Source organism: Hypomesus nipponensis, chromosome 3 (genome assembly GCF_054491055.1).
Source record: "Hypomesus nipponensis isolate SF chromosome 3, ASM5449105v1, whole genome shotgun sequence".
NCBI lineage: Eukaryota > Metazoa > Chordata > Actinopteri > Osmeriformes > Osmeridae > Hypomesus > Hypomesus nipponensis.
The window spans coordinates 8,127,075-8,142,821 of NC_140363.1; the positions used below are offsets into that span (position 1 = coordinate 8,127,075).

General features: G+C 40.4%; 1 protein-coding gene across 1 annotated transcript in view; it reads right to left on the minus strand.

Moving 5' to 3' along the window:
- Positions 1-15,747, minus strand: part of alk (ALK receptor tyrosine kinase) — a 208,494-nt gene that overhangs the window by 123,268 nt on the left and 69,479 nt on the right. Inside the window, exons 2-3 of the mRNA XM_084683172.1 lie at positions 15,096-15,206; positions 5,199-5,360 (exon numbers count right to left, since the gene is read on the minus strand). Coding sequence (XP_084539298.1) covers positions 5,199-5,360; positions 15,096-15,206 — 273 coding nt within the window. The remainder of the gene's footprint in view (positions 1-5,198; positions 5,361-15,095; positions 15,207-15,747) is intronic.

Consider the following 15,747-nt stretch of genomic DNA (forward strand, 5'->3'; position numbering starts at 1 on the left):
GTGTGTTGCCATGGAGATTAGAACCAGCAGCAGAGTTCTGCTCTTTGTATTTGTTCAGTTTCTATCTGCTTCAGCAGGCCAGGCTAGAGGCTCTCTAGTGGTCTATTTCCCCCAACTGCCAGAATTTGAAAAGTTGATCTTAAAAGAAAAAAAAAACATACAAACTCATTTCTTGTAATTACTTGCCCACATAGGAAAAGTTCTTGGTAAAAATAAGTGGGTGGGTGGCAGGTCATTCACTGTCAGTGTTGCAGTAGCTTTATTGAACTACCCAGACATGATTTCATAGAAGAAAAAAGAAGCTCTGAATGTGCTCTGAAAAAGCAACTTAATCACAATGTGAAAAACTTGTATTACCGGACTTTGCACATGAAACATACTGTAGAAGTTGCAAAAACAATGTATGCTTTACTCTTTTTGTAGGTTTAATATTATATTTGGTTGCTTTTAAGAATGTTTAGTTCACATATAAGTTAAATGTATTAATTTAGATTAATTATTAAACTGTTGAGAGGAGCAGGACCAAGAATTCCAACATACCTGTACTTCTACTTGTAACAAAAGGCAAATTAACTTAGAAAACACATTTACAGTATGCTATAGAATTTTCTCACCAGTTCCTGAGTGTCCAACAATTTGTGTACATTTGCAATGTGCTGGCAGTTTTGACATTAGTAAACACGTTAATTTATGTAACAAAATTCACTGATCTATACTGAAAGTATATCCACTTGATATTGTCGTTCTGTTTGCTAGCCAGCCCTTTGAAAGCAGCTGATCTTCGGTTGTAAAAGCAAATTTGCTTCTAAATAACTAAACAGAATATCCCTATTTTCCTTACTATGCTTAGTTTTATTTAATTGCGAATGCCTTTGTCATGCGTAATGTGTCGGTCTGATGGACCAAGCATAATTGGGGTTTTAAAACAATACAGCCTTAACACTTTCTGTCAACCAACCCCTATTGTACACCAGGCTGGAGTAGTGGGTGGGAAAATAGTAAATGAACAGGATTGACAAATTCATACATCATAATCTTGGACAGTGAAAGTACTTAAACGAAAGCACGAAAAAAGAACACCAAAGGATTTATTGCCACAAAATACACAATAAAAGGAACAAGTCAGACATGGGTGACAAAAGCACCCGTCTTTCTCCCACTCTACCTAGGCTCTGGTATTTCTATCTCATCCCAGTGATGAGATAGCTAGTGAGTCAGCAAACACCAATGTGCTACTTCACAGGTGGTTGACATAGCAGCTGATGAAGAAGAATTCCCTGCCAGTCACAATGATGAGCCAAGACCCCAAAACAGCAATCCCAGTGCCAGGAGCCACCTACATACAACAATGATTGCTATCTCTTTCTTGCCAGCCATACTGCACTTTTGCTTGCTTGTTAAAAACGTGAAGCTGCTTGTGTGTGAGTGCTTGTGTTGGGGTCATAGCTCCTTGGCAGCGGCATTTGAAATGTTAATACCTGTGTGAGTTTGTAGTTACACATTTTCATTCTCCTTTGTCTTTCTCTCTTAGATCGACGGTGTTCATTATTTCATTTGAATTTAAAAGGTGACCACAGAATAGCTGATTGTCTTTTTGATACAGATTTCCTTGGTCTGCAATTGTACTTGTTAGGTTTGCAATCTTTTTACCATATGTAAAACATACAAGAGCATGAACAAAACAACAAAAGTACGTGTTTTAAAGATAATTACCTCCACATACTTTCTCTTATTCTAAGCTCTGTGAAAAGCTCAGTGTTTTGCCTTTGAAGACATTTGCTTTGCTAAACAATTTCCTATTTCCCTTTGTTTCAAAACCCTTGTCTGCCTACTGCACAACAACTATTCTGTCTAACAGAGGTGGGGAGTGCCCAACATTTGTTTGTGGCCAATGCGGTTGACAACTAAAGTTACTATAAATATAAATCCTAATTCATTCTAATTCAAAATGTCACAATGGTGACATTTTGCAGGGAAGGTGATACAAAACACCTAAGGGATTCAAAAACCCACCTGCTCAGGGTAGCCCACTCTAATGTTTTGTACAGCCCATAAGAGGACAATATATTATTCTGACCAGGGAATTTAATGTATGGACCTAGGCATAGAACCCTATGGTGAGACGTTAACATATACAGGTTTATAATTATGAGTATGTTGGATTTTTTCATGCAAACTGCTCTGCTTTTTAATGCTCATCCAGCCTTTACACATGCCAAAATAATGAGATACTGCCTGAGGACAGTTGTAGGTTTCTATAGACCTGGTTACTAGCCTGAAGTTATGATAGATCCACCACTCAGAGTGCAACATCAGGTTGAGAAAAATATCCATGAGCCGATTCTAAATGGTTTAGCAGAACGTCTATACCTCGTCCTTCTCTCCTCCCTCTCCTTTTGTCCCCTTTGCCAGTGTAAATATTGAGTACCATTTTTTTTTTTTACGGTTTAAATCTCAAAACAAGCCAACAGGCTTTGGAAGTACCACTCCATCTCAAACAAACAAATCAATGGATGTGGCATACCTACCTACCTTCCTACTGGATATCTCTCCCTGCCAGTCCCTGCTAAACTTCCTCCGATGCCTCCGAGCTCAATGGGGTAATCATATTCGCACTAATCCTAAGTGAAGGCAAGGGGGCCAGATATGTGGAATTGAGACAAACCCACTTGAGTGTAGGGTCATCGAAGAACACAAATACAACTTTGTACTTCAGAATAATCTTCTTTTGTGTCCAGACTGTTGTTCAGACAGAGTGTCTTTGAGTCTGAGCAACAGGATCTTGGGAGTGTTCCCAATCAGAGGTGATTAATGTGTAATCAGGTCTGTGTCCACATTCGCCAAAACAGCCCCATAACGGGAATGCAGGAACTACCACTTGATATTTCTTGCGAACTATTGCTATTGTTACTATTTGCCACAGGTTTGCAGACCACTGTGAGAGGACTGTTCCCCCATATCACATTCTGCTTTGGGCCCTATAAAAGCCTTGGGCCGGTCCTGGGAAAACTGACTAAACTCATCAATTCCCATCCCAAACAAGGTCATAGTGACTTTACCGAACAGTTTCCAACACTGTCCCAGACATACATGAACTCAACAAAGCCCAGAACTTGAACACCAAATTTCAGCACAAATTACACCAACACAAACAAGACATAAACATTAGTGGTCCCTTACTGTACAATAGTTTAACTAACAACCAGACTACTATACTAGCCGACTATCATTGTTATATATTATCAATTTGCAGGGGGTCAGAAGTATGAAATGAAAATATATTTAAATTGGTAAATAAAGGTGGATGGTGGTTTTCAAGTGGGGGCTGACTGGTTTCGACCAAGACAAAACAGATATATAGTAAATTCAATTAGTTATCTACTTCACACTATCACAGCGATCTATGACTATTTTGATGTAAGTTGCTATATGTACCCGCATTTGTTTAAAGGCAGCTTTTTTAAATAGTGTACTGCTTTGCATGATTGGTGTCATGTTTCTGCAACAAACCAGAGTCTAAGATTCACCAGTATCTCACCTACAGCAGACACTGAATGAAAAATGTATTTTGTGGCAGCTTCAAGGTTTTACATTAATAAGGTGGGGAAATTATCGGTGGCATTTTCATGCTACATAATCATTGAGCACGTTAGACCTTTTTTTCCATCACATACGAATTGCAAATGCATAAGCAGATTCCTTTAATTATTCAATGCACGTCTATGTGTATGTATGCGGGAAAAAGGATTGGAATGATTATGCACATACATTTCCTTTGAACCGTGCTTCTTTTATGCATTGTTCATTCCTTTTCGCAGAGTTGTGCGCAGTGGCATGACTTTGATTCCTCCTGTATGGGAGAACAACAGAGGGTGTACCCTCACAAAGGGACTGATGTGGTTTTAAAGTAGATCACTTTTGAGAACATCCTGTCCAGTTAACCGTTGTCCTTGAATGTATCAATGTATCAATGTATGCCTCCAATTCTGCAGGCTCATCTGGTCCCATGTTCTACTCTCTCTGAAAATCGATAGGTCAAGATGGGTATGTACAACCTATGAATATTTCAAATTCTGTTAAACTAAGCTTTACCAATAATCATCTTAGAGTTGCCATGAATATTCAATGCTATGTCCAGACAGAAATGTGAATGCTATGACTCAAATTTGGATTCTATAACTGATTAGACACTGAAATCACAGAGCAACTGAAATGACAATGCTATTTCCAGACCCCTACTAGAAACAAAGGAGCAAACACATTGGCCCTTTAAATATGCAGCAGAAACCCTCTTTGATCATTGGACTGCAGTGTTTTGGGCTCTTGTCATTGTAATTATCATTAACTTGCCATTTTCAAAGCTTTTCCTGTGACCTGATGCACACAAGAGTGTTTGTTGAAGTAAAAGAGGGGGTCGTGATTTAAAAAGAGTAGATTTCTCTTTGAAGTGAAATAGTTGTGTCTGTAGAGAATATGATTTTCACAGTTTTAGTTGGAAACTGACTCCCACCACACACACACACACACACACCCCAAACACAAGCAGAACAGCCTCAAAGAACAGCCAGACTTCTGCTCACTCTTTTGTTTTTAAAGTGTTCCCATTTGGTTCAGGCCTTCGGGTAATCTCTACCTTTAAAACAATATTGAAATTCATACGCATAGGAACCGATTAAGTTCCCATGCCGAGTACATAAATTCTTATTACACTTTTTAAAATGTTTTCATATCTTGATCTTAAACCACCTGTTCTTTGGGAGTTATTTTTTATTTTTTCCTCTCCATTTCACCCTTATCTTAGACGATCAGATATACAGGTTGGATACAAAATGAACAAAACTCTGGGAAACGGTTGATTGGGCAGCCCAATCACATATAGTGTACATGTTTCAGACGAGTGGAGCTGCAAATTATTCACAATATTTTACCTGAAATAACCCCTTGATGAAGAGATAGCTCTTCACATTCATCTTGCAGTGCCTATAGAGAGCTGTATCCACAACTCCTGAATTTTAATGATGTTTACTTTAGTAAACATAAATCTGTCAAGTGTAGTGTGTATCGTTTTGTAAAGCATATGCATTAAATATGCATAAATTAAACATGTCTCCAGTATCGTGGGATCACATTGGGCAAGGGGATGAGTTTGCGCTACAATTGTAGAATGTACATCCCCTGCAAAGGAGGGAAGGTGATACCTTCATTCTTACCTTCCTCCCAGCCCTGGGGACTTCCTCCCTTTTCCATTCTCTCACTCCCGTCTTCCCGAGGGTCGTCAGCTGCCACAATGCTCCAAGTGAATCCTGGGTTATCCCCTGGGTTTCTCTCGCATGACTTCGAGTTGCCGAGGCACCGCTCCACTGAAGACAGGAGAGACATTAGAACATTAGTCTGGCACAGACTGACTTCCTTGGGGTCCGAGCAGACCAGTTCCGGTGGATAGATTCCAGTGTGGCAGTAGGAAAACACGTGTTTCGCCTTTTAGTCATTTAACAGTGTTTGGAACTTCACAATCCACAAGCAGACAAATGACACTGCTTTAGTTCATGGATTGGTCAAATCATTTCCAAGATGCATGGCGCCAAGCTTTCTTTATCCTTTTTATTATTACACCATTAATCAAACTGGTTTACTTGTCTTGTGGAGTAAATGCTTGCATCCATCCGATCGCATTAAATCAGCAGAGGACGCTTCCAGATTTGTGTAAACTGTTTCCGAAAAGTTAACCACGTCATCTTTGCTTTGATAGCTCCATCGTAACCTTAATTATGCAGTTAACATGAAGTACAATGATTTGGTTTGTGAAGAGAAACATTGTGTGGGAAGTCTCAGAAATTGAGAATGTTTCTGACCTTGTATAAACTAAACTTGATTAGCTCTAAGACAAGCCCTCATCAGCTTCAAATCATGGTCACAGTGATATACAACGCGGAATCCATAAGCAAACAGTTTGAGAAGTACTCCCAATGTCTGTGGAATTGTAAATCTCATGCTTTTGGTGAAATTGTTGTTTTCAACTGGAGTCATAACCACTGCTTCTGCAGTGATAACAAATCTTTTTTTTTTTAAGTAGCTGAGAGAAATATATATTTTTTTAATCCGTTCAGCCCTCTCATTCTCCATCCCTCCGCCTCCCTCTCGAGGACGACCACCAGCAGAGTTGTCCCAGTGGTTCGGTAACTGGCAATCTATTTGATGGAGCAGCAGGACCGCTCTATCAGTTTTTGATGGCTTATCACACTGTGGCCTGTATGACACTAGCCCACACAGTGCCATGGACTCTACCCATCATTCAGCTCTGCCTCCTCACTCACTAAACTATTTATTCAGTGACATGGTGTACAAGTACCTTTGGCATGACTTCCTACCTACCTGGGTTGGTATTAAGTTGTTTGGTATTTTAGTAAGGGAATTCTGTTAAACTGTAGTTGAAACTTTTTTTTAAATTGATTAGAAAGGAATGAAATGATGGTGGTTACATAAACTTTTTGAAATACAAAGGTTTACTGTTCCAAAACAATCCTGACGTTTGCTCATATTCTTGACCAGTTTTGGTTTAGCAGATTTCACAGTGATTAAAGGGTTACACATGGCAAGCAACGAGACAGACGTAAAAAAAAAACATTGCATCCCTCAGTTCTGAACCAGTAAAGACAAACAAAACAAAACAGTCGACCCAGTTTAAAGTTTAAAGGAGGAATTTACACCCCTGTGATGACTAGAAAACATTAAGTATACAATCAGGCCAGGAAGAATGATATTATTTTGTAGGTTGACCTTTGAAACACAGCTTGCAGCCGTAACTGCTCTCAGTTTGCTCATATTTTGTTTCAGAAATCCAATAGTTCAGTGTATCGTTTGTTTTACAGTGTAGCCTTCGTATGGTTAGCTCAGAAAAACCTCAATATAAAACTAAAATGAACCCATGACCTATTGTGTAACTTAACTCCCATAAAAAAATTGCAATGCCACACAAATGAATCAATTTATTCTGCCTCTGAACCACTGGAACTGAAAGCTAATTAGGGCCCAATACATGTATAAAGCATGCAACACCTCGCCTCAAACAAAATGAATAATGGCTTGATTTCAGTTGGACTTACTGTCCTTTGAAATTCTGCTAGACTTCCAAAATTACAGAAGACTGAAGCTTAATGAGGTGTCAAGGAAGTACTGCTACATTAGGTCCGCTTCAAATTGCAGGGGTACTCAATTAAGCCATTCCTGCTTTTAAATGGTATTAGGAATAATCATTCACCAACCACTTAGTGACAGTAAAGATATTGGTTTTAATGACAAGAATGTGTTGTTTTTAGACACACTGATTACCACAGCCAAGAGCCATTCAGAACCTTAAAGATGAAGCCCACAAAGGGGAACCTTGAGGATTGGTTGTAGAGGAAGCTAATCGCAGAGCATGGTGAGGCAGGTGAAACTGTGGTGTTGTTGGAATTTTGTTTCGTCGGGTTGGTCCTATTTACTTGACATATTGTAGACCCAATATACATGGAAGTCAAATATGAAAATATGTTTTTGTTGACCTTTAGAATAGCAACATTGGATATGCATACTTATTTTAATCAGAAGCATCCAGAAGCTGACACCTTTATATTTTCATAAACTTGTAAATATACACATATTAATTCACTTAATATTTTACCATATAGATATATATACTTGCCTCACAGAGCTTAACCATAAAACATTTCACAGCACACACAAGAACTTAAACTACCTGTCTCTATACATATTTTACATGGAGACAGATGAAAACCAGCAAAACGGCTCTTGGCACACCAGCGCTGACACAATTTGCACTTCCGTGCTTTACCAAATGAGGCTGAGATGTATGACTCAACATGGCTTTTCAACAAGAACCGGATGTGTCATCTGATTTTCCCACCTACTACATGAGAAAAGTGGGTAAGAATTGATGACTTACCAAATGACCAGGGACATAGCTCTTATTGGCCATTCATCCTCATTTGGAGTCCTCATTTATTTTACATCTTAATGTCCCTTGAATACATAATCATATCTTTTTTGACATCGCTCAGTGAGCTGTTCTTATCGTAACTGTTCAGCCAGACTATAATTCTAATTTCTACTGTCAACCCACTAGCAGTACATAATCATTTAAACCTATTTAATTCTTATTACGGTATCTAGGTTTCTGCCAAAAGGGGTATATTTTTGCAAACTTCTATTTAGTAGGCCTGTAAAGACATAATTTCCCTCTGCTTTTTAACCCTTGATGAAGCTAAATGTAATAACTGGCATAATTGATAAAGTTGTTGATGCATGTATAGGATACTTGAGGATAAAAATATGTTCTCAATGTAAAGTAGACTTAAACTTAAACTTAATTTATTTTATACTATATGTCACACAAGGACGTTACATCTGCGAGATTGGAGCAGTTTGTGCTTGGGACTTCTGTAGTCAAATCGAAATTTAAAAAAACACTTGGGAATTAATAGACTTTAACTTTTGTAGCCATACCACTGAGAAAGCTAGCCTATATGTGTTTCAGTTTACTAAGTAAAGTCTTCAGGATGCATTGTCAAAGTGAGTCATGGCCGCAAATCAAAATATGCCACAAATATGTTCTTGCAATTAATGAAATATGCCACCCTTTTATAGTGGAATACGTTTGCAGATGAAACCAACACGGAAATGATTAATGTCCAACTGTTGAACTTGACTGTTGACTGTTGAAGTGAGATTTTCCTAGGTCTGCTTTATGTCTTCTCCATCAGTGATTCTAAGGCACAATATTAGCCTTGGTGATTTAATCAACGTCATCACCATTATGTCTCATATAGTCTTTAAAAGCCTAAACTGAATAACTATGGACTATTCCACCCCATTAAATTACTTCTTCTGAATCTACGTCTTTCCATGGATTTGGTTAGACCTCCGAATAAGCTCTAGGCAGAACAGACACTGTGGTAATTAAACGCTATCTATGAATACTAATGCCCCAGTGACAGCGGAGCTGCTAGGCTCTGTGGCGCTTTGGACATAAGGTTAGGGAGTCATAAAGCACCTAGAGGCCTCGAAACACATGATGCCAATACCATTTAGAAGGCTGTAAAATTGCACGCCTCAAAATAGCCAATTATCAATTTTTTCCTTTTTATGTTGTATCGCAGTAGACCTCAATCCTCAATGCCCATTGGTCTACAGGGCTAACAGAGCAGAGACCCTGTTGTACAAAATCGAAGGCCTAGGCACAGCGTTGGTGGGTGCCGGATCACTAATGAGAGCCCGACATTGTGTGCATGTAGAAGAACTCACAACAAGTTTAGAGCAGACATTTGCGGCTACAATATTATGGGATGTTTAAATGTTACACATCAGTGAGGTCAGTTCGGATCAGATTAGACTTTGTCATTGTGCAATCAAACCATACAACGAAATGTACTTGTGTAGCCTCTAAAACAAAACTCACTTTCATATACATACTCACATAATAAAAAAAAAAATATATATATAAAGAACATTATCAAGGCATCCAATATTGCACCCATTGAGTCCCATTGCATAGATTCCCTATCTAGAAAGTGCAAATACATTGGCTGGGGGGTGGGGGTGGGGCATGATTGTTCATTCTGTAAGTGTATTTGTAATGATCAATAAATTAAGTGCTTGCATTACAGATTGGTTGTTTATGGAAAGTATTCCTGAGTTGCATTCCATGAAGCAAATTGCTACAAATGTAGAGAAAACGTGTTAACACCAAGCTCTACAGTAAATGTAGACATTTGAATACCTAACAAAACCTGCCACACAATTGGATTTAACTGTGTCAACAAGTTTTTCATTAGTTAAGAAGTGTGTCGTGACAGAATGACTTGACCCCTTTCATCAAGGGCAGAGGTTGAATTCCTTGACGCTCTGACAGCATTGAAGACAGCAGTTTATACTCAAACAGACATCAGTTGTCTTGCTATAAAACACAAATGATCTTACTTATTTTTTCAGCCGTAAAGTACAGCAAAATGAAGACTTGCATACTTGCACAAGTGGTTTTGACATTCTGTAAATTAGTCTGAAAAAATGTATGTCTGTATGCAGATAGATTTCAAAGAATGGTTTGACAAATCCCTGGGCATCCCTTTACATAGCTTATGAATACGTTTGTGTCATGAAGGTCCACAAACGTATTTGTGACTTGAGCTTATTTATGCATTTCATTCACTTGTTTTGCGACTCTAGGCATTCTATGGTGACTCCATTCAATCCTTACATGGGATGAAACCACACTGTCAAATGCATACAGCAGACAGACAGACGGATAAATGAGTATTGAGTCAGTTTTGACGGATGAATGAGATGAAAGGCGACATCAATGGGATAAATGATATACGCAGAGATCAGATGATGCAGGCGACACATATTAATGGGCAATCCCCAACCCCTCCTCTTTTCTACTTGATTTTCTTCCCGAACATCCCATTTGAGGGAAATCAATCTTGTTTTATCACTCGACAACCTGAAACTGGGCTTCAGGAGTGGTTGAAGGGGAATGTGGGAGGTGGGGTGGGGTGAGGGGTTGAAGGACAGGAGAGAAGGAAGAAGGGTTGTGTCGCGAAAGGTTGAAAGATCGGAATGAGAAAGGAGGAGGAGGGCGGTTGTTGTGGTGATGGTGGGGGGAAGCATAAAATGTTGTTTATGCAACCGCTGCTTGACAGGTTTCCATAGAAAGGTACGGGAGAAATCCTACCAAAGTGTTTCCAGTTCCTCAAGCGCATAGCCCCTTTCACCTTAAATCCTCTCACCCACTGATATCAACAATTCAGGTAACCTACCTGGTTGAGAGTCAGGGGGTGGCTGGAATTGGCGCAAAGAACTCCCAGTCAAGACCTAACCATATTCTCGCCTTAGGGTGAAAAGACTCTCAAATAAAATAAACATGAACAGGAGATATCCTTATTTAATAATAGTGCCAGTATCCACAGATATAGAACATAGGTCCAGGTCCAGGTCCAGGATGTATCTGTTTTTGAATACAAGAACCAGACAAGAGCTTACTTAGTAGATCAGCACCCTCAGTGTAGAAAACACTTCTCTATTTGGTCTGTATCCTTTTAGTATCTAGCGTCTCAGAGTCAAAACACCGAGAAAATAAATACCTTTTGTTGGAAATTGTGTGTGTAAAGAAATACTTTCCCCTACTACTTGTGCCCAGAAGGAAGACATGTGAGAGCAAAGGAGGGTGAAAGATAGAGGTATAACATTTCCATGGCACTGTTGGTCAGTCGAGAGAGAGAGATGAAGGATGAGATTAGTGTTACCTTGAAGGTGGTGGCGAAGATGAAGAGTTAGATAGGGACATAGACACTCATAAAGTGCATACGGATTTAAGGGATGGAATAATTTCTAAGGGATTTATCCTGAAACAAAAATGAAAACAAGAATGAGTTGGCTGTTCCTCAGTGGCTTCTCAGGTCCTAGATGATTAACCACCCACTGAAGAATGCAGCACGAGCCTACAGCGTACATACACGTAATCTCATGCCCTCCACCACTCACACTAGAAATGCAATAATTTTAAATAGTCTGTGTGCCACATGCGCACTGGCAGGAAGGGAGTGAATTAGTGAATTAGTGATTGAATGACCAAGAGCATGCGTTTTCGTGTGTGTCTGTGCCTGCATGATTGAGGGATGAGGGAGGCATTAGTGGTGGTAGTAAACATTGGTGGTAGGTAGGTAGGTAGGTAGGTAGGTAGGTAGGTAGGTAGCAAAAGACGGGGTGAGAGAAAGAGGGAAGAAGGGTGACTGGCTGGTGGTTGTGGAACATGGAGATGGGCGAGGTAGGCCAGGACAGGACAGGGAGATGAAGAGAGAGGTGTCTGTTGCTGGTGGCAGTAGAGGCTGCCATGGCGAGATGCCAGGCCGCCTTGTGCTGAGGGTAATAAATGCCAGCATGCAGCAGATGCTGTGGGGACAGCTCAGATCTATCACCAGACCCTGCAGGAGTAGCGCGCACCCTAAACCACCGGCTCCTTTCCTCTATCCCTTCACCTCCATTCACCTCCCTATATCTTGAATGGCAGCTGAGGTAATACGGGTCTAAACAAACACTCAAGAGCAAGCAGGTGCACACAAGCATGCCCCCTTTCTCAAAAACACACACATACTCTATGTCACGACCCTCTCCACCTCTGACACCCTCTGTTCCTATCAGTCCTATCAGTGCTGAGCCCTATCCACAGCCAATCAGGCTGCCATTGTTCCATGTCAGCTCCTCCTTTGAGGTATTTGCTTTACACACACGTGGAAGTGCACACGTATAGAAGCACTAAAGCACACACACACACAAAAACATTATCGCATACGAGTTGATCTATGTTTGTTGCTGTTAAGATTTTATTTCCATGGTTCTTGAGGGCTCTCTTGGAGTTTCAGTATTATTTTGAGCAGTCGTGATCATCTGCACTCTAATTGTCCAGATGCGTTTCCTATCACACCAGCCAAGTCGCTTGTTATTTCAGCCCCAGAGGGCAAAGTTGTTGTTAACTGATTTTTTCTCATCTGTTCACACTTCTAAACATTTAGTAGTGTTCATTCCGGAACGCAGTGGTGTAGGCTGAGCTCGGTGACTCAACCCCCCCCATCCCCCCACCCTTTGTGAAAATGGTCAAAACTGTGGATGGAGTATGGATGAGAATCTGATGGTCCCCAAAAATCTAACCCAGGTCTCTAGTTGGATTTTCGCCAAAACGATATGGCCCCAGTACCATTCATTCACCACCCCTCCACTTATCTTCCTTTTTTTATGGACCACAATAAGGGGAGGTGACTTTCCTGTCGGAGTGGAGCAGAGGCGGACGTGGGCATAGCTGTCTGCTTGATGGACCAGCTCACTCTAAATCAGTGCGGGGGTTCCCATCAATGGACTGACACCAATTACCGAGCCTGCGAGGCTGGCTGTCACATGAGGCCAAGCCGTGGTCCCTCGGCGCCGGCCAATGGGAAGTGTTTCATAAACAGTCGGGTGACAGTTTTGTGCCAGTAAGGCTCAGAATTATCCTTTACAGAGCAACCTTTGACCCCTTGGTGGAGAGGCCCCTGGTCTTGAGGGACATCTGGGCTAGTTCCAGAGCTGTCGTTCACAAAAGATCTTGGAGAGGCTGAGGTGAGATGACAATATGGACATGCACACACACTCATGTTCCAGAGCTGTGGGTTGTCTGGACAGGTATACACACACACACACACACACACAAACACATACTCTACAGACACACGTACACAAACATACTGTACACACTCAACCTCATACAGATACACAAACAACAATGAATTACCTCAATCCCATTTCATGGACAGTGGTCTTATGGGTAATTATTGATTGGGTAGTATTTTGGAATTTTCTATAACTGCTATTCCAGTTCACTAGTGGTTATGTCCCCGGGTGCTTTAAAACTACAATATGTCGTGTCAAATAAGCATGTGTGAAGTAGTTGTACACTGATTAAATATGTCTTTGTCAGTCACAGGGGCAATACAAACATGTCTCTCAAAGATTTTCAGATATTAGTCTGGGCCGTCAGGGGGTCGTCAGACCGGCAGGTATTTGTTTTGAACATCCCTTCCAAAATGTGGTCCAATAAACTCAAGCTGTGACATTAGGACCACTGAACAATGGCCATGAGGACACAACAGGCTTCCCTGTTGGGCAACACAAACGGTACCAGAAATACAACTGTTTTCAACAGTTCATGATCAATTCATGATTTGTATTTAATTTGCATCGTTATTGTGTGTTCATCTTTTTAAACCATTTTATAAAGAAACCTAATTAATGTTTCTCGCAAAACAAAACAAGTGTGCTGTGCCTGAATAATACGTCAGAGTTGAAGCAAAAGTTGAAGAAATTAAATGTAGGGAACTTCAAGGAGTTTTAGAACAGTTGGAACTATTTTTCTTTAAGAATTAAGCCAGCAACATCATCAGGATTTCCAGTAGGTTCTGAGGGCACACACAAAAATACACAAAACAAAACACATGGATATCGTAGGACCAACCAGCTGGAGCAGTCTAGGGGTCACATGACTAGCTTTCAGAGACAGACTGATGCAGAGAAACAAGCATGTGACCAGTAACCAGATTTCAGCCCAGATTCTAACCGTGACTCTTACCCTACAACTTCCCTCCTTATCATCGAAGGTTACAATAATCTAAATGTGTTAGCACTATAATCACGTTGCATCTACGACTACGTTTAAAGGAAATATAGACCTATATAATGTACCACACATCTTTATTGAGAAATGAGACAGCGTAAAGTTCTTGTTCCGTTAGATGAGAGTGCAGTTCTCTGTTTGTGTAAAATACGTTTGTCTAGGCCTAAATGTTATGTTGTCCCCCTCAAAATGTACGCTTTTGTTGGCTTAAGTCTTAATTAAATATGCAATCTCTCCTTCTGTCTTTGTTTTACCTTGGAGCTACAGCGGACTGGGAGACTTACGTATTTAGAAATAATGCGAGCCCTCTGAAGATTAGTTTGTTATGCATGGATAATTTGAAATAAGATTTTAAGAACATTTAATGAACTTTCAGTGTTGTGGTATAGCTTTGTAATCTCAATATTAGGCAAGTTTCCATAAAAGAGCAGCTTGGTTCCTTTGCTCAAATGAAAATAATATAATAAAATAAAATATATTCAGCAAATCGTAAGAGCACCAAAAGCACTCAAGGCCCTCTTTAGACTCAATGGCTCAGATGTCGCTTTCATGCTCAGGAAACATTTCCGTTTCCCTTGTTATACCTTTTGAGTTCAATGTTCAGTCAGCTCATTTATCGTTTTGTCTGCCGCCATTCTTTATGCATTCTTTCAGCGCCCTCTGTGCAGCTAACTCTGGTGTTTCCTGAGTTCGACCGAAGCCGATGTGAAAGTTTCATGTATACAACGTGCTGGGGGTGGCGAATAGCCAGCAAAGGACGAACAAGACAGAGACGTTTATGCATTTTGATGGAGACCTGAAGCAACACATCACACCCAATAAAGTATTGTCTGTCTCCGTCCGGAGGTGCTAGAGGCCTGTCTGTTTGGCTGAGGGGCTCTGACAAGCAGGGGCTCACCTGACTTATGTGCCTTGTCCTTGGGGAAGCTCTGCACTTCCTCAGCCAGCCAGGAGAAGTTCCAGTAGCCTCTGGGAACGCCTGCATCTGTCCTTCCAGCCAATGGCTCACCTGTGACAAAGAAAAATACATGTCAAGAGTTTGTCTACAAGGCATCATTAAAAAGCATTGGACGTTAATGTCTATAAACAGCGGAGTTGATCAACGTGTCAAAGTATGGTGGAGGTCAGTGTTGTTGTCAAGTCACCATCCAAACCAAGACCAAGTTATGACCAAGACTACAGCGTATCAAGATCGAGACCAAGACTTTGAGGGGTTGAGACAGTCAAGAATAAGACCAGTTAATTTCTTACAAAACTGAAATAACAATCTTAGAATGTAATCGTTAATAATAAGTCGGAGCGGTGTGTAGATGACTAACGTTTAACTAACGTTGGTTGCACACCCCATCTACTAGCTTTTGTTGATCATCTGCCTAGCATGACACATATGTTCACTCATCTTAATGTCTTTGAATAGTCAAATTAAGAATTGCTTCCTTCATCACCGAATTAAATTGGCACAAACCTCCATCTAATCCCATTATTGTGACGGTTGTGGTGGGTTATTTGCATAGCATACCTGTTGTGTGGTCTCCTCAGACAAAGTTCAA